This window comes from Alosa alosa, chromosome 12 (assembly GCF_017589495.1).
Source record: "Alosa alosa isolate M-15738 ecotype Scorff River chromosome 12, AALO_Geno_1.1, whole genome shotgun sequence".
NCBI lineage: Eukaryota > Metazoa > Chordata > Actinopteri > Clupeiformes > Clupeidae > Alosa > Alosa alosa.
Genome location: NC_063200.1, coordinates 20,113,366 through 20,132,454, shown reverse-complemented (window position 1 = coordinate 20,132,454; position 19,089 = coordinate 20,113,366). Strand labels below are relative to the sequence as shown.

Genomic DNA, 19,089 nt, shown 5'->3' with positions numbered 1-19,089 from the left:
TGCACACGTTCTGTTCAAACTGTGCACACCATGGCTGCAAAAGTATACTTTCAGCTTAAGTGTTTTCAAAGTGTCTACTAAATTAATACAAGTAAATATGCCGTGATAACTTTGATACTTTTCATTTTAGAAAAGGAGCTCTGTCCATTAACTAAAGTTAGCTTTGTTTTTTAAAAATCAAGGCTTAACCGGAAGCACAGATGCTCCAGGAAACAAAGACGTCTGCCAAGCCATGCAGTGACTGATTTGACTGAAGTTGACCGTGTGCACCTGTGCCAATGGCATGAGCGCTAAGACTAACTCTGAATGGTGATATTCTAGCACGGCTGTGAGGCATTTCCCTTTCCATTAACCTTTAGGGAAATTAAACTCACATGGATCAGTCCACACAGATAATCACAAAACCTTCCCAGAAATAATGGCAGGCAATCACATCTAAGGAGCTCAGGAAATGTGTAAGTCATTGTTTAGGAATTACAAATGTTCTTGAGAACCCGTAGGTTGGGACTGACGTTTCACTTAGTCATTGGACGTCCAAAAGAACTGTTTAATGTTGTTAAAATACTGCCTTATATGAATGCTGTAGACACTCCCGAAAACTCATATCTGGACAGGTAACTGACAGGTAACTGACAATCGGTCAACCCAGGTCTGATTCAGTGTCGCTTTGGATAGAAGGGTCTGCCAAATATCGGTCAACTTTAACTTTAACAACAAATTTCAAAGACCTGGACTGGTCACACCACCTTTGAATGTTTGTAATAATATTGGGCTTCATTTTTTCAACTGAAATCTCTGTCGTGACCTTTCTGCATGTGTGTCATATGTGGACAGGTAAGGTCAGTTCAGGTGTTGACAGGTGCTTCTGCTCACCTGTTTGAGCTTCAGGTAGTAGGTCTCAGTGTAGGAGCGCTTGCTGAAGGGCCAGAAAAGCCTCTCGCTGGGCGAGCACACCCTCACCCGCGTCTCTAGGAGGAAACGCACCGGCTCCTCCACCTCTGTGATCACCAGGTCCACCGCCGTCGTCATGTACATGAACTTATCTACTCACACACAGACACAGACACATACATTTACACGCAAGCACGCACGCACGCACGCACACATTCATTTGTCTATATCTATTGGACGTACACAAACATCAATTATTGCAGGGGCCTGGAGACCAGTCATAAATCTGCATCTAAACATAACTGCATGTTTTATTTGACCCGTACGTTTGAGGCTAAACTCACATTCTCAGGAATGGTCTGTGAGGCTTTCCAGGAAAGGGACAGCACGTGATCACAAATCTGGCCACAAATCATGCTTAGCGACTGATTTTAAATATGCATTGAACGTATTGATGGGCTACAATGACAGACCAAGACGCACCTCATATGTTGAACTATAGATTCACAATCATAAGCGAGATAAACAAACTAAAATGTCTTACTTTAACTAATTTTGACGGATTTTTCTACAAAATGATTCAGAAATAATTTTTTTGAAAGTATATATACTCTTTTGATCCCGTGAGGGAAATTTGGTCTCTGCATTTATCCCAATCCGTGAATTAGTGAAACACACTCAGCACACAGTGAACACACAGTGAGGTGAAGCACACACTAATCCCAGCGCAGTGAGCTGCCTGCAACAACTCAGTCAAGTGCTCAAGGGCACTTCAGCCATGCCTACTGGTAGGGGGTTCGAACCATCAACCCTCCGGTTACAAGTCCGAAGCGCTAACCAGTAGGCCACGGCTGCCCCACTCCTGGGTAGTACTGTAAAACTGTGCACAAACCTTTGGGTGTCTCCTCATTGACAGCCTGAAACTGAGGAGTGTTTGGGTTCCAGCTCCCCGTTATGATGTAGGACTTCCCATCTGAGCTCTTCCCCATTGATTCCTACAGAGGAGGAGAGGGGAGAAGAGGAAAAGAGAAAAGAGGAGAGGAGGGGAGAGGTGAGGTGAGGAGAGGAGAGAAGAGGAAAGGAGAGATAGGGGAGGAAAAGAGAGGAGAGGAGAAGAGAGGACAGAAGAGGAGAGAAGAGGAGAGAAGAGGAGAGAAGGGGTAAGGTGAGGAGAGGAGAGGAGAGGAAAAGAGAAAAGAGGAGAGGAGGGGAGAGGTGAGGTGAGGAGAGAAGAGAAGAGAAGAGAAGAGGAAAGGAGAGATAGGGGAGGAAAAGAGAGGAGAGGATAAGAGAGGAGAAGAGAGGAGAAGAGGAGACAAGGGGTGAGAAGGGGTAAGGTGAGGAGAGGAGAGGAGAGGAAAAGAGAAGAGGTGAGGAGAGGAAAGTGAGGAGAGGAGAGGAGAAGAGACGAAGAGAGGAGAGACGGGGTGAGAAGGGGTAAGGTGAGGAGAGGAAAAGAGAAGGCAGGTGTGAGAAAGAGTGCAAAGACAATGCAGAAGAAGAGAATTAAGGGTCAAGAGTGTGAGGAGAGGAGGAGAGGCAGAGTGAGTGAGGTTAGGTGGGCAAGAAAAGGCAGAAGAGAGGAGATGTGAGAGACGAGCAAGAGAAGGTGAGAAGGATGAAGGTGAGAAGAGACAAAAAGAAAAGAGGAATGAAAGACAACAATGAGCGGAGTAGAGGACAGAGCAGAAATGGACAGAGAGAAAAGGAGAGAACGGATAGGAGATAAGAATTAGCAAAAAAATACAAGAGAAAACTTTGAGGAATGCGGGTAAAAATAGATGCATGCAGCTGATGGACGTCAGCAAATGACCAAAACAGGAAATGTGGAATGCATCCAACCACCCACCAGGTCGAGCAGGTGCATGTCGCTGTTCTTCACATTCTTGCCTGGACTCAACAACAGGCCAAAACACCTGGAACACAGATAAAAAAAAAAAATGTGTGGAATGAGAAGCAATCCCACACACACATACACATACACACACACAGATAGACAGACCCCCCCCCACCACACACACACACACAGATAGACAGACCCCCCACCCACCCACACACACACACTACACAGTCCAAGCAAAGCAAAGCGATTCCAAAACAATGATACCCAAAACGGAGAATGAGCAGGCTCCCGATGGAAAGCCAAGCCATCAATCATCACCTCATGGGCCGGCATGGGACACTTAAGCTCGGAAGCAGACGGACATTAACCAGCAGCCATATATCAATTCTAACAGAATTATGGCACTGTTATGAGCAGCTAAAGGATGTTTGGGCCCAAAAATCCCTCCGTCGCGGCCCGCTGGAGATGGAAAACTGTACGGGGAGGGGGGGCTGGGAGGGCATTCCAGGTTGACATGGGTGGGGGGGGGGGGGGTGGGGTGGGGTGCGGATTTTGTGAGCGTTTTGTACCTCTCAATGGCCAGCTCTTTGTTGGACGTCTGCTGCACGTAGATGACGATCTTCTTGTCCATGCCTGGGCGCAGCTTGAAGCTCTGCCTGTCCTTGTCTTTGGATACGGCACTGTGAGGGCGTAAAAAGGAGAATGGAAGTTACACACACACAGCGCTGTACTTTTTCTGACCTCCTTCTGGCCAGCAGTAACCCAAGCAGAGCTGTGAGACGTACGACCTCGAGTGTATACGTGCTGTCTGAGAGTAGCCCGTTACAGTACACAGCAGGAGATTTACATAGGGGCCTCAGCAGAAACATCTCCACACTGCAAACCTACAGAATGCAGCCACCCACACACCCACACACACACACCCACACACACACACCAAAGCAAGCCCATTTCTGGACAGTCTTCCAAAACAAAACTAAGTGTGGGTCTGGCTGTCTCTTTTTCACTTGCACACACTTCCTCAAGGTAAAGACGTGGAGGTCCAAACACCTTTCAGACTTCCGCTGATTTACGAGCGACTGCCATCTGCTTCGAGAGAGGCCACGGCCACGAGACCAAACGTCCAGACAGACACAGGGGACAAGTGCTGTGCTGTTTACGCATGAAGTGCACTCCACTGGGTGCAATAGACATACGCATGAGGAGAAGAGAAGAGTGTGATGAGGGAGAGTGGAGGAATCAAGTGGAGAGAAGAGAGGAGAGGAGAAGAGAGGTGGGAAGAGGAGAGAAGAGAAGAGAAGAACCAGGGAGAAGTGAAGATGAAATCAAATTCATTTAAAATAGGAGGAATAGCGTGGGCAGCCGTGGCCTTTGTGGGCAGCCGTGGCCTACTAGTTAGCGCTTCGGACTTGTAACCGGAGGGTTGCCGGTTCGAACCCCGACCAGTAGGCATGGCTGAAGTGCCCTTGAGCAAGGCACCTAACCCCTCACTGCTCCCCGAGAGCCGCTGTTGTTGCAGGCAACTCACTGCGCCGGGATTAGAGTGTGCTTCACCTCACTGTGTGTTCACTGTGTGCAGTGTGTTTCACTAATTCACGGATTGGGATAAATGCAGAGACCAAATTTCCCCTCACGGGATCAAAAGAGTATTTATACTTATACTGATTAAAGTAGGAGGGAATGACGAGAAAGTGACACAGTGAGGAGCAAAATAAACACGAAAGGGGAAAGGAGATGATGGCACCAGGAGGCGAGAGGTGATGAGACAAAAACCAGAGGAGAGGAGAGGAGAGGAGAGGGAAGAGGTGTGCAAAGGGTAGCCTGGGAAAGGAGAGGAGACGTGTCATACTGCACACAAATGGCCACCACACACAGAGGCCCTTCGTCCGCTCGGCTAGCAGAGCCGCGAGGCACATCTACAGGTCCTACCGTCTAACAACATGACTCCTACATGACCAGTCAAACTATCTGGAACCTTCCGTCCAAAAACAAAGGCCTGCCTTTCAGCGTCAAATCCCTCATAAGCTCATTTGATAACCAGTCACTGGGCAACTGAACCACACTGGTTCATTTAAAGTCCCTGAGGCCTCCTCTACCCGGTCACCCCTGCCTGTGGAGAAAACTTTTCTCAGCAACCAGTCCCTTTTAACAGTGACCCACATTCTCTCTTTAAATACGACCCCTGCCCCCACCCCCCACCGCAAAAGAAAAACTGCCTTAGGATCCCCGAGCCAATTAGAGAGGGTCTCAGAGAGAGCGAGAGAGACTCTAAAAATAGGCCTCTGTGTCTGTTTGCAAAACAAGCGGCTGATTGGGGCCCTTTGTGCAGCAGCGGCGGAGGAGGAAACGTCTCGTCTCGGAGTGCGGGGTGAGACAGCCACTCGGCAAGCACTTAGGGCCTCGCTGAGTCACAGTGACCCGAGTCGCCGTCCGAGGGGAGTTTTGGCTGCCGTGGACACACCTCAACAGAGGATAATGTGCTGATGACTGGGGTTGAGGATCCACATGCTTATTTTGTGTGTGTGTGTGTGTGTGTGTGTGTGTGTGTGTGTGTGTCTGTGTGTGTGTGTGTGTGTGTGTGTGTGTGTGTGTGTCTGTGTGTACCAGCGCTGACTTAATGCCATATCTTTGGCATGGACACCCTTTTGTGGTGAATTTTTATAAGTTTCCTGATAAGATATTCTGTAATTGTGCTAAAAGATGTTCTATACATTGGGCTAATGTGTAACCTCTGTGTGGTGAAAAGAGCAGGGGTAAATATAGCACAAGCTAGGGGCCCAGAGGTTTGCCTATAAGGAAGTGAATGCATGGAAGAGACTGGACATCCCTAGCAGTTGTTCAGCTCAGATCAAAGGTCTTTTGTAGAAATAGAATAAATACCTAGGCACATATGTATTACCAAAAGAGGTAAGAAGGACATAGGAGCTCTGTTCTATTCTGAGTTGGTCAAAACAAGTGATGCTACTGGAAAGAGGTATATAAGCTGTGTAAGAAAGGATGTTAGTAGTTGGCTTCGCGAACCCATACTCTGTTTTGGATTAAAGCTACACCTTCTGCAGTATTCTGTTGCTTCGTCACAATTCTTCTGAGTTTGAATCAGTTGATTATAATTTGACACTACACTTTAACACAGACTAAGGAATGCACACAAACAAACATAAAGAATTCTCCAGAGGGGTATTTCACAAAGGCAGAATTAAGACATCCAAGATAAGTGATAAAGCGAGGTTTGACATAGCGTTGTCTGGTCATCCTAGCTCAACTCGTTTCACTAATGCCAATCCAGGATGAGTAGGAGCCACTATGTCAAGCCAGGTGTAAGTAATTCAGGATGTGTCTGCGTTCGTTTCTGCTCCAAAGTGCCCACGGTTGGAATAAAAAAGAAGCGGAAAATAGCGTCATTCACACAAAGTGAACAACCGCTTTTGATATAGACTAGCAATGAAGTAAAGTTATCCTTTTTGGAATGGGGAATCATGGCTATTTCTGTAAAACAGCAGAAGTAGGCGTGGTAGACCAACTGAATGCAAATTTACGATGCACCCACGCAGTGAGTGCTTCCTTGTGTCTCGCACGCAACATCATTAAGAAAGCTTGCCACTGCAAAGATGCACATAGTATGATATACCTTAATATTATAGTTGAAAATACCTTCGAAAACTTGCCCCTCTACTTCCAATCAACTACAGTAGGCTATTCATCAAACGTCTATCAATAAAATAAGCAAACAATGAGTACCTAGGCCTATGTTAATAATTATAAGGCGATCACAATTCAAATATCCATATGGTAGTAGGTAGACAATCTGTTTTGCTTTGCGAGCAAATACATTTAGCAAATAGTTTATAAATGGAATAAAGCTCCTTAAAATTAGCACGGAGGTCTGATGTGAATGACAGCTAGCTGAACCAATAAGACCACGTAATTACCATTAGAATTAACTTAGCTTGGCTGTTAGCCTGGTTGGGACCAGGCTAGGTGCAGAGAATAAATCCCCATGGTAACTTATGTGCCATCTCTTTTGTGAAACCAAGTCAAGGCTAAATTCATCCAGGATAACATAAAAATCCCAGCTTAATCCCTTATCTGGGTTTTGTGAAATACCCCTCAGGCTTATTTAATCTTCTCACACACACACACAAACACACTATTATTATTCTAATCTCACACATACCAAACTGCATTAAAAGGAGAAAATCTGTGGACATTCTGTTCTGGAACTGCATCTTAACTCACTTAACTGAACTACATCAAATGGGACACATTAATAGACATTTTACTGAAGAAAATGAACATTCACCCCCCCCCCCCCCTTGCTCTCTGTCTTACTCTCGCTCTCTCGTTCACACACACACACACACACACACACACACACACGTAATGCACTGGTAAGTTGATGTGAATGAGACTTTTGTGGAGCAAAGAGGGCAGAGAGGGATGAGAGGAATGATAAATTAAAGGAAGTGTGTGTCTGCACTTTGAATGAAACACAGAGTAATAGACTGAGAACGAGAGTGAAAAGGGGTGCATATGGGAGGTGGTGGTGGTGGGGGGCACTGTGGGCTATTTTTACTGTTTTATTCCTAAAGAAACAGATCGAGTCACTTCCCAAACCTGAGCACTATAAAACACTCCCTTCAAATCTCTAATTCACTTAGCATTGATCTAGAGAGGGACCGACTCGGGTGATTTGTGTCTCAAAAACAGAACCGTTGGCTGTTGACCTGAAGGACTCCATACTTCGCCATACTTCCTGTGTGTGTGTGTGTGTGTGTGTGTGTGTGTGTGTGTGTGTGTGTGTGTGTGTGTGTGTGTGTGTGTGTGTGTGTCAGTAATCAGTACATGGTCTGGTCAGAGAAGTTCAAACATGCCATTCCTGAAGAAAACATGTAGCTCAATTACATGCCCACAGGTAGGCCTTCTTTAAAAATAGGATGATGGGGAAACAACATTCCAGCTAAGCATTCAATAATGAATACTGAATATCATAATATATTATCCTATAATTAATGTGGCCTCTAATACATGTGTAATAAATGTAGGCATGGCTGCATGTGACTTTTCTACAGATCAGAATGACATAAGTCTAACAACTGTTTTGAGTAAAGGCTAAATGTGTATTAAGCTTACTGAATAACTTCCTAATGCTATTCGAAGCGTCAGTTTATTGCACATACTTTTTTTTTTGAGTGGTCACTACATACCCGTGTTTGATGGCGTGATTAGTGACGTCGCTCAGTTTGTAACTTGTTGTCTAACGTTAGCTAGCCTATCGCTCGTTTCAATTTGGGACCTTGCAGTCGGAATTGTCGTTTGTTTAGTCAAAGTCTCAAGTCCAAAGTAGCCTGGGCTATTCAAAGCATCAGTTTATTGCATTCTTTTATTTTGAGTGGTCACTACATACACGTGTTTGTTGGCGTGTTGTTGCAAAATCTGCGTAATCATTTTATGCAAGCAAACTGCATACAGGGAGTCTTTATTGTTGAGGTCAGACATGACAATCCTCTTGCATCTTAACCCACAAGCGGTTCCAGAGTAATCCGTTTTTTAAATTGCGACTGACTATCATCAAAGTGAGACCTAGCTAGCAACTGTCAGTACACGATCCATGGGGTGGAGCTCCCCTGAAACTGGTCCCCTTGGAAACAGTGCAGTGCAGCGATAAACATCCTACGTAAATAAGCATATTTTTGAAATATGCGTTCAAAAATCTTCAAAATCGAGAGTGCACACCTTTGTGCCACACGCGAGCCACATACGAAATCTTAGGTCAGTCTGACAAATGTTCAGCGAGATATGCGTGCCACAGACACACATACAGACGCTTCTTGCTTTATAGATAGATATACAACATGGTTGTGACTATTGGCATAGTGTTTGTAGTGTCCTGTGAAGCATAAAGAGCTCTTTATTAATGTTTGGATGTTGTGTTGTTGTGGGTGTGAGAGTGTGTACTACCTGAAGGTTCCCTTCCCATCATCCTCTTTGATCTCCAGGCTAACGGTGAAGGTGAAGACATCGCTGTCTGGCGTAAGGGGCGGGGCCTGCGCTGCCAGAGGAGGCTTATTGGCTGACCGTCGGAAGGCCGTGGCGAAACTGATGAGTATCCGGCTGACCTGTGTGTCCCAACACACACACACACACACACACACACACACACATATAATTATACTTATGAGACCACTTGACTTTTAAAGAGCACAAGAAAAACTAGTATTTCAAAAAATGTCTAGTACCACTACCACTATGCATATGACCTTCATGTAAAGTACATCTGCGGTAACAATTATGTAAGGGATAATGGATGACATGGTGAGGAAGGTATCAGAAGTTAATGCACTATTTTAATTTTGTGCTTTTTTTTTTTTTTTTTTTTTTTTAGTCCCCCTTTTTATATGGCTTTTTTTTTGCTGTTGTTTTTTTTGTTCAGAATGCTCTTGTGTGTTTCATGGATATTTTGTTCACTGTAAGCAATACTGTAAAACCTTTTCTGTTCTATCATACTGTAAACAGTATTTCTACTGTACCTCCTGTAGTAAACAGTATAAAGGAAAAAGCTTTTTACTGGAATGCTTTTGAATGTGAACATAACATGTAGACATACAGTTCCCAACAAAGAAATTTAGTGTAAAAATGGCATGCAAATACCTGTAAAACTGAAACATAAGTCTATGCAGTTTTTGTATTGTCAACAATAGCCAGTATTTTGAAACCTGGTGTACTTTGATTGACTGCATGTACCTTGTGAAGTGAAAACAAGTGTTATTCTTTGACAGAATAATTACATTTTGAGTCAGATTTCCAGTGTTTTGGTGAAGTTAGTGTGTGCAGAGAAAGATGTGTTAGTAATATATTTAACAAAATGTGTTTTTGAGAAGAAAATTATCCATTTGACCCATTGTGTTTTGTAGATGCGAGTGTGTTAAGAGTTTAGAAAAAGTATCGGAAGTATGGTTAAGCGCTTGTTAGCGATTGATAGTCCACTATCCTGCTGTTGCCGCACTTGGGGTTTGTTAACTTGCTGATATAATTTCCACCTTTTGATTGCTAAAACGGTCTTGTTGGCAGAACTACTTCTTCCCACCACGCATCTACTCATCTACTCTACAAGAGAAACGGCTGTTACACATTCTGAATAGATGGTTGCTATGCCCAAAGCCCAGGCGTTGGTTCCATCTCACTTTTTGCCAAGCTAGCAGATCCCAGGATTCCGCTGATCCTTAGCTTTGTAAATTCGCTGTTTTAACTTACTCCAAATGCAGTGTAGCTGAGCTAAAAGCCATCCGTCATATGTTAAAGTGTTGCTATGTTCTGAACGTCGAATGGCTAATTTGTACCCCTGTTGCAATGTGACAGTTCATTTAAACTTCACAACTTGACGAATTGATATGCAGGCGTAATGTGGCCAAAAAACTGGAACTACTTCATAGGTGTGTAAATATGCGTACAAACTAAAGAGTGCATCACAATAGCGAATTCAACCAAGTGGTGTTATAATCCTCACTAACATGAAGGTTATTGAAATGTATTCCTTATGTTTAGTCATGTGCTGTCACACTAGGTCTTGAATTTCCCCTTGAGGATCAATAAAGTATCTATCTATCTATCTATCTATCTATCTATCTATTAGCTTCACTAGGAAACAGCAGTAGTCGTAAGCACATAGTCTGGCTATGACGCTAATGGGGAGGAACAGAAGCTCTACTAGAGGAATCAGCTGTCACACACAGAGACGTAGACCTGACAGACACCCATAGAGAGAGACATACACACACAGACCCAGAGAGAGAGAGAGAGAGAGAGAGAGAGATGGAGAGAGAGATGGAGAGAGAGATGAGAGAGAGAGAGAGAGAGAGAGAGAGAGAGAGACACACACACACAGACATAGACTTATAGAGAGAGACACACAAACAAACACACAAACACACACCATTACACAGTCCTGACTGATGCTGTTGTAACTGTCAGCATTATCACTCCACACACTGCACCCATACTGACAACCAGATATATGGACATGCGCATGCGCACACACACACACACACACACACACATTCACTCTGTGGATTTTCTGCCACTGAGACCAAAAATCACACCAGACATCACACACATTTCTGCCTCATACTGAGGGGCAGACATATTAATAAAGCATCAGACATGTGCACACACAATCACCATTAAACAGACAGAAACCCGCACCCAGACATGTGTGTGCGCGCGCACACACCCACACACACTAACAAAAACATATACAAACCCAGACACAGACATACAGGTGGTCCATCAACAACACAAAGCCAAAGCATTTCAGGAAAATCATTCCCTGCGGGAGAGCGGCTTTCAGCTCAGCATACGGTGTGTGTGTGTGTGTGTGATGGAGGTCGTGAGGAGGAGTGTGAGTACAAGGAGAGAACTGGGGGTGGGGGAGCAGAGAGGAAATCAGGTCACCACTACAGACAAGCCCACCGCTGAGGGCCAGCTAGAGACCCTTGTATGTGTGTGTGTGTGTGTACGCATGTGTGTGCGTGTGTGTTACTATGCAAGGGTGTAAATATGTGTGTGTGTGTGTGCAAATGTAGTGTGGTGTGTTTGTACATATATGTGTGTGTGCGTGTATACTGTACAGTATATACACATGTGTGTGTAAGAGCATGTGTGTGTGTTAATATGCATGCGAATATATCTGTTTGTGTTGGTCTGTGAGAGCGTGTGTGTATGTGTGTGTTTGTATGTGTGTGAGTGTGTGTGTATTTATGAGTTTGTGAGTGAGAATAAGCTAAAAACAACATTGTTTTTACACAAAACAATGTTGAGATACAAATAACATTGTAAACTAAAAATAAATTTGATCGAGGAACCATAACATTATGATCTTATAAAAACAGGACCTTGAGTAAGTATGACTAGCGCGCCGCGTCCACTCTCAAAAGACCCCATATAAACACCAAAGGGAACGCTGCAATGTGTATTTTACAACTTGTGCCAAATCCAAAACATTCAAATGACGTTTGCTTCAACGGTAAACAATATGCCTCCAAGTTTAGCCCAATGTTGGCGAGAAAAACCTGGACGAATGGTGCAGAAATTACATACAAGGTCAGGTTTAGCCCGGGACTGTAGTCTGGTAGCTCTCAGTTTAGAAGCAATTGATCCACAACACAATACCATGCCAATCGGCTGGCTATAGGAAGTGGACCAACTGAAACGTATTCATCGCTTTTTGGCAACTAACATACACTATGTTGATCCCTCTAGACGAGGTGTAGAAAACACAAATGAAAAAATAATCTGATTCTGATTAGGAAACATCAGAAAAGACCATAAAAACCAACCATAGAGCATAAACAGCTCTGTCATGACAACAGATAAGAGGCAGACAGATGGACATCCACTGCATTAGTGCAGTTTCCTACAAGACACTACAGCTCCCCCTGTTGGTCACATTTATCATGGCACGTTAAAAGGCTGAAAAGCTGCACCTTCAGGTCTCCCTTCTCACAGAGCGCCTCTCTGAGTCCCAACGTCTCGTTAATTACAGGGAATTTCATGCTTCAGCGGCTCGGTTACGGCGAGAACAGCGGCAGCGTTGACAACAGCTGCTTGTTATTTGGTGCCCCTTTCCTCGGGGCAATACTGGGTGTCTACTTGGCAAACACATAAAAAGGCTGTTTTTGGTTTCAGCGGATGGGGGGCATGCTGGCGTCCATTACAGGGAGCCCGGGCAATGTCGTCACTGGAGATCTGATTTATTAGGACGGGCATGCCTTGGGTTATTAGGTACAAATCAGCACAGGGGATGTAAACAGGGTATCTGTGCCTTATGGAGGGTGAAATCTCACAAGGGCAGAGGCGTATCAACCTTTTTAAAAGTGTGGGGGTTGTGGGATAGGAAAATGAAACAATCTGGCCAAATTATAAATAACTCCCTACAGGGACCTTGTAAGTATTTTCTGAGAGGGGTGCGGACTATTGGTGTCCGGGAGTTTCTCCCCCGAAAAAAAAAAAATTGAAATTCTGATTGGTGCTAAACACACCATTTTAATGCAGGGAGGGACAGAAGAAGCAGCGCCCCTCATATGTGTGGCTCATGTGACATGTAGGCCTACATGATCTACCTGCTATCACTTCACTATTTGACACTACCCTACATGGAGACATATCTCATGTTATAAATCAAGAAATCATTTCAGAAATTATGTTTTGTGCATATGGGTTAGCAGGCTACAATAAATTGCCTAACAGACAGCAGCCTAATTTCGAGGTATCACTAATACCTATTAAATAAATGTAAAGGACAAAGAACTGTAAGCTCAAATTCAAAAACGTTTGAAGTCTACCCAAACATATGCAAAGGGAATATAAATAAATTGTGTTGCATATAGCCAGCTTATTTAATGTCAATTTAAAGATTATGATTAGCAGTTTCTATGCATTTTTCCATTGACAGTTACAGGAAGCCACGTTGTTGTTTAGACTATTGTTGCTTCTAGCCCACGTCAGGCTACAGTTTCACTTGCTGCAGGGATGCACACATTGCATGAGCGCTCATAAGCGTTCTATCTCCGATGTAGAACTCAAATGTGTCTTGACGCCGCCGTTTGTAAGATCAGATAAAATAAGGTTTACTAAATTAGCATAATGCGGTAACAATTTCAATTCTATCTGAAATCTGCTTACTGCAGACGTTACAATGCAGACCCAAGCAGCAGCACAGCATTGAAAGACGCACACTTAGAATTTGATCAGAGCGGCTCTGGTTCTTCACTAACTTGATGTGATTGGCTGGATGACCGTTCAATCAAATCAACAGACCTATTTGTGTCTCTGTGTGTGCGTTATAGATACGGTTCCAACTCTTTACGTAAGCGTTTATTTCCATATTTTACTTTAAATTTAATCTGACAAAAAGTGTGGGGGATAGAATCGTGTTCCAGCAAAAGTGTGTACGTTATAACACCTCCATCCCCCACGCTTGCTAAGCGCCTGCACAAGGGGGAAAAAGCTTCGCCGTTTGACAAGCACTTCCGAGCACATTTAAAGTCTAGGTGAAAAACTGAAAATTGCAAGAAAGACACAGAAAAATTGTTGTTCCAAACAAAATGACATGTGGGAATCTTAATGAAAGTAGATAATTACTAGGGTTGGGCACCGAAACACGGTTCTAATATGGCACCGGTGCCGACGCAAACGGTAGTAACTGCATCGAATAACGTGGATTTCGGTGCCTGATTTAGGTGCTTAAATAGCGTTTTTTTATATATATACACACACAAGGCTTCACTGCATGTCATGCGCCATCTCTAACGTCTTGCTCTGATAGTTAACTGTATCTGGATGTGTTGCTAACATAAACACTGGATGTATAAACCAGAGGGGTGCACCACATAGGCGAGTGGACCGTGTTTGACAGCTTGCGTGAGCCCAAGTAGTTTACTTTAAAGCAATATCGCGAGCTCCAGTCAAAATCTAGCAGTGGGCCTAACTACACACAAAAGGCTATGAAATATCATCAACAGTAGCCTATAGGCCTTACGTTACACAATATCCTTGCTAATGCGCTAACTGGCATTTATTTGAAATGTTATCAGCAAAGTTGTAAGGTGAAAACTTAAGCTAAACAACATAATGGCATGATATTAATCGTTCATGTGCATGAGGCCCATATAGCATCACAATAAATATAAAGATCATGTTAAAAGTTAGCTGGCTAAAACATCCCTGATGTCACTGAGCTGTCAAAGAGGCTACGAAACCATCTCCGTACGTTATCGCTAATTAAACTCAGCTGAGTGGTGTTAGCGCATAGCCATAGTTGCTATTAAAATGCCTAGCACTAGGCTAGCGCTGGGAATCTAAACACTTCAACACCAACTTAAACTCTTAAAGTGGCAATGCACCATTTATCAATACTTATCAAGTATAACATCAAGTTAAACATCAAATTGGCAGCATTTATTTAAAAACATATTCAATAGACACTAATGCACAGTAATAGTGTAAATTATTGGCCTTTTGTTTTGCTTTAGTTGTTTGTGTTTTTTTTTTTTTTTTTTGGGCCAATATTGTTGTTGCATACCCCTCAAAAATGGGTAGCTGCGCCCCTGATTATTTGTAGGAGCAATGAGATATTGATAGTAAATTGAATATAACAGTTCAATTTCATGTTCAAATTTGTCTTATCAATAAAAAAAAAAGCAATTCATGCTTTTAATTTAAATCATTTTAAAAACAAAGTACCGGTTCAGGCACCGTTTCGGCACCGGCACCGTTTTAAAAGTATCGATTTAGCACCGGTATCGGATAAAACCCAAACGATACCCAACCCTAATAATTACATACAAATGTAACTTCCTTTGTTCATTGTCCAGACTCACAAATACTCCCTTTTTTATGTTCCACACTAATACCATGACATTTCCAGGTCCGGAAGACATCACACAACTGAGATACAATTGAGGCTTATCTGATTCCTCTAATGGGAGAAAATAGGTCTGGGCAAAAGAACAACTGTCTGCTTTATCTTATATAATAATCTTGTGCATGTTTGGCAAAATTATCTTATATAATAATCTGTGCATGTTTGGCAAAATGGGCTGCCAAAAAGAACTCGGAGGAACTCCACACGCGGTGACTCCATGAAATGGCACATTTTTCATAGCAGTTACACAACAGTTGTAGGGTTTCAGCTGGCAGGCCCCTTACCGCCTCCTGGATCTCGCAGCGGAAGACGTGGATGCGGAAGATCTCTGTGTTGTGGTGGCTCTCGGTGAAGGCGAAGCAGTCGCTCTCCGCAGTACCGTCGTGGCCACGCACACAGAACAGGATCTTGTGGATGGGGTAGTTGGCGATCTCTGTGCTTGTCTGAGGGTCCAGCAACCTGACAGGAACAGCACAGGAGACAACCAAATAACTCTTTTATCAGGCGACTACGGATAGATTCATTTTAAGTAAGTCTTCAGAAGAGTATAACCATGATCAACCATGACAACAATAACAACAATAACAACATTTACATAGAGCTTTATCAAGACAATCAAAGTGCTTTCTAGTTTGTATGTTGTGTCCGTGTGCCTATGAATACCTGATTGTGCCATCACTGCATGTGTGTCTACAAGTGTGTGTGTGTGTGGGTCTATGTCTGTGTCTGGCTCCTGAGGATGCTCATCATGTACAGTGTGTGTGTGTCTCTCTATGGGTCTTTGTCTGTGTCTGCCTCCTGAGGATGCTCATTATGTACAGTGTGTGTATGTATGTATGTGTGTGTGTGTGTGTGTCTCTCTCTATGGGTCTAAGTCTGTGTCTGCCTCCTGAGAATGCTCATCATGTACAGTGTGTGTCTGTGTGTGTGTCTCTCTCTCTATGGGTCTATGTCTGTGTCTGCCTCCTGAGAATGCTCATCATGTACAGTGTGTGTGTGTGTGTGTGTGTGTGTGTGTGTCTCTCTCTCTCTCTCTATGGGTCTATGTCTGTGTCTGGCTCCTGAGGATGCTCATCATGTACAGTGTGTCTGTGTGTGTCTGTGTGTGTCTGTGTGTGTCTGTGTGTGTCTGTGTGTGTCTGTGTGTGTCTGTGTGTGTCTGTCTCTCTCTATGGGTCTATGTCTGTGTCTGGCTCCTGAGGATGCTCATCATGTACAGTGTGTGTGTGTGTGTGTGTGTGTGTGTGTGTGTGTGTGTACACCTGACGGTGCCCTCTGAGACCACGGGCACAGAGAGCGTGACGTTGAGCGGGAGCTGGCACTGGCTCCTGAGGATGCTCATCATGTACAGTGTGTGTGTGTGTGTCTCTATGGGTCTATGTCTGTGTCTGGCTCCTGAGGATGCTCATCATGTACAGTGTGTGTGTGTGTGTGTGTGTGTGTGTGTGTACCTGACGGTGCCCTCGGAGACCACGGGCACAGAGAGCGTGACGTCGAGCGGGAGCTGGCACTGGCTCCTGAGGATGCTCATCATGCGCAGCGCCTCCACCTCACTCCGCGGGGCGTTGACCGACGCACAGCCCAGGTACGTCAGCTTGCTGAACACCACACTGTCCTCATCCGGCGGAGGGCTCGCCTCCGACGACTCAACTAGGAGACACACACACACACACACACACACACACCATCTAACTGTTAGCATCTGACAATACAAAGAATCTACCAGGTGAGTCTAAAAGGTTTTAAACTGGTGTTTTTAAACCGGCTAGCACTGAATAAGAACTGCATGTGTTTTTATTGTTATTAAAGAAAGTTATTACAATAGTTGAAATACCAACCATGCACATTCCTCTTTTGAAACTTGTCTGATTTAAGGAATGTACAGAAATAGTTTTTAGAAATCGAAAGTGAACTGAGTGTCCAGACGTATTCTCAATCGAGAATTGTTTTGATGTCAGCTAGACTAAGGGGACAGACCCAGTCAGAGGTAGAGTAGTAGGTCCGGGTGTTGTCTACTTCTAGTCTTCAACCTCACCCCCTCACCCCAAAACAATTGAGCTGTCGCTAAGCCCCGCCCCCCATTGTTACCGTGTGAAAACTCGGACAAACAAACCAGACTTGATTAGAAATACATTGTGGACAATGGCAGCTGACAGTATATGAAAGCAGGCTTTGAGGACGTTTTGGTCGATAAAGGATTTACTTTCCTCCAGAAGCTATCAAAAGGGACTTAATTATGCTATGGAGGGGTGTATTCAAAACTTTAGAATACATACAAGGTGACAAGCAGTTGTGGCGAGTAGCCGTGCAAATCACCGTGCAAAAACCACTGACATTAATGCTAGCTAGCTAGCTAGTGGAAGATTGATACTAAGATATGTTAGGTTACGTTAATATTTGATGCAGTAAGAATATAGTAGTTGGTTAATGAGCATTTTCATCTTGGGATTTAACAGGGAACCTGTGCCCACGTTGTTGGCTTAGTAGCCTACATTACGTCGAGCTGTTGCAAATGCGAGATGTCCTGTAGGCTACTGTTGATGAAAATATACCCCGTTTTCTAGCCACTTGGGGTACCGGCTATCAGTATTACACGTCCCCCATGCAAAACGTTTGACCATGGTTATCCGTCGGGGTTTTTTGAGTTAATAAACTCCATAAATAACCATTCATTTGTCATTTTATGCCTCCTCCCTGTTGTTTCCTATGGAGTTGTCCGAGCTGATGTCCGAGTCCCGTTGAAGCTGGACTGTCATTGGCTCATCAGCATTCTAAGGGTGGCGCTTAGCGACAGCTCAATTACATCTCGGATCTGTACAAACCTCGTAATTAACTTATTTTGAGATCACCCAAATGAGTCTCATGTAAAAGGTGAGGAGCTTGCATGCATCTATGTAACAGGTAGCCAATGCGTGTAAATGTGTGAATGTGTGTGTGTGTGTGTGTGTGTGTATTGTATGAGCATACCCCTGTATGACTGCTCGTTCAGTTGGCTCTCCTGAGACGACTGGACTGGCAGTACCATCTCCAATTTGGGTGGGGCGCTGGGTGGAGCACTGCTGGGAGGGGCGGGGCTCTGTGGAGTAGGCGGGGCTGCTGTGGTGGGGTAACCACGATCCCCTGCGGCCATGTCGCCGCCGCCTCCCGCCAGCTCAGCAACCGACGGGTCCATCAGAACATCCTCCAGCTCCTTCTGCAACTGCTGCTCACTACCGTTCCCCACAATCTACAAGCACACAAGGACATACAGAGAGAGAGAGAGAGAGACAGACACACACACACACACACACACACACACACACATACACATACATGTTTACACAACACAACACAGAACAACACACAATGACAAAGACCCATATACACACACATACACACACACATACACACAGAGTCAAAGTGTCAAAAGCAAGTAAGTCTTCAAAGACAAAATCACATCACATCAAAGCACAGATTTACCCTAAGACACCAAAGACACCACAGAACAGAAGAACAGCACAGAACTTCTCATGGATCATCTCCACAATCCCCATCTTAATCATCAGAGCCCAGGAAGCTGATTGAAGGCTCTCAGGATCTCAGCTGGCTTTCAAACAGGTGATTGGTAGCGCAACTCTGATCAATGATCTTCAGTTAACCAATCAGAGTTGATCAGGCTGGCAAATCACAGAGGCTTGAGGTGGATTGTTGATGTTTGGATGATTCTGACAAATCACTACCCTAACAGACTACCAATGGGGGTGCACTTACCAGATCCTGAAGAGGCAGCGTGAATATACGGTAGGAGTTGTAGTGTTTTTTTTGTTTACTTTTGTGGAAATCTAACTAAGGCTAACATACAGTAAAGAGGGGAGCTAGTGGAGGAACACAAAATAGGCAAGCGTGTGTGTGTCTGTGTGTGTCTGTGTGTGTGCTGGGTCTGGGAGTGAGGACAGCA

At 44.2% G+C, this 19,089-nt stretch overlaps 1 protein-coding gene across 1 annotated transcript in view; it reads right to left on the bottom strand.

The window, feature by feature from the left end:
• Positions 1–19,089, bottom strand: part of LOC125305058 (rab GTPase-activating protein 1) — a 119,347-nt gene that overhangs the window by 83,393 nt on the left and 16,865 nt on the right. The window contains exons 4-12 of the mRNA XM_048259659.1: positions 18,120–18,378; positions 16,604–16,802; positions 15,437–15,611; positions 8,693–8,850; positions 3,304–3,414; positions 2,741–2,807; positions 1,784–1,886; positions 858–1,043; positions 642–705 (exon numbers count right to left, since the gene is read on the bottom strand). Of these exons, the coding sequence (XP_048115616.1) occupies positions 642–705; positions 858–1,043; positions 1,784–1,886; positions 2,741–2,807; positions 3,304–3,414; positions 8,693–8,850; positions 15,437–15,611; positions 16,604–16,802; positions 18,120–18,378 (1,322 nt within the window). The remainder of the gene's footprint in view (positions 1–641; positions 706–857; positions 1,044–1,783; positions 1,887–2,740; positions 2,808–3,303; positions 3,415–8,692; positions 8,851–15,436; positions 15,612–16,603; positions 16,803–18,119; positions 18,379–19,089) is intronic.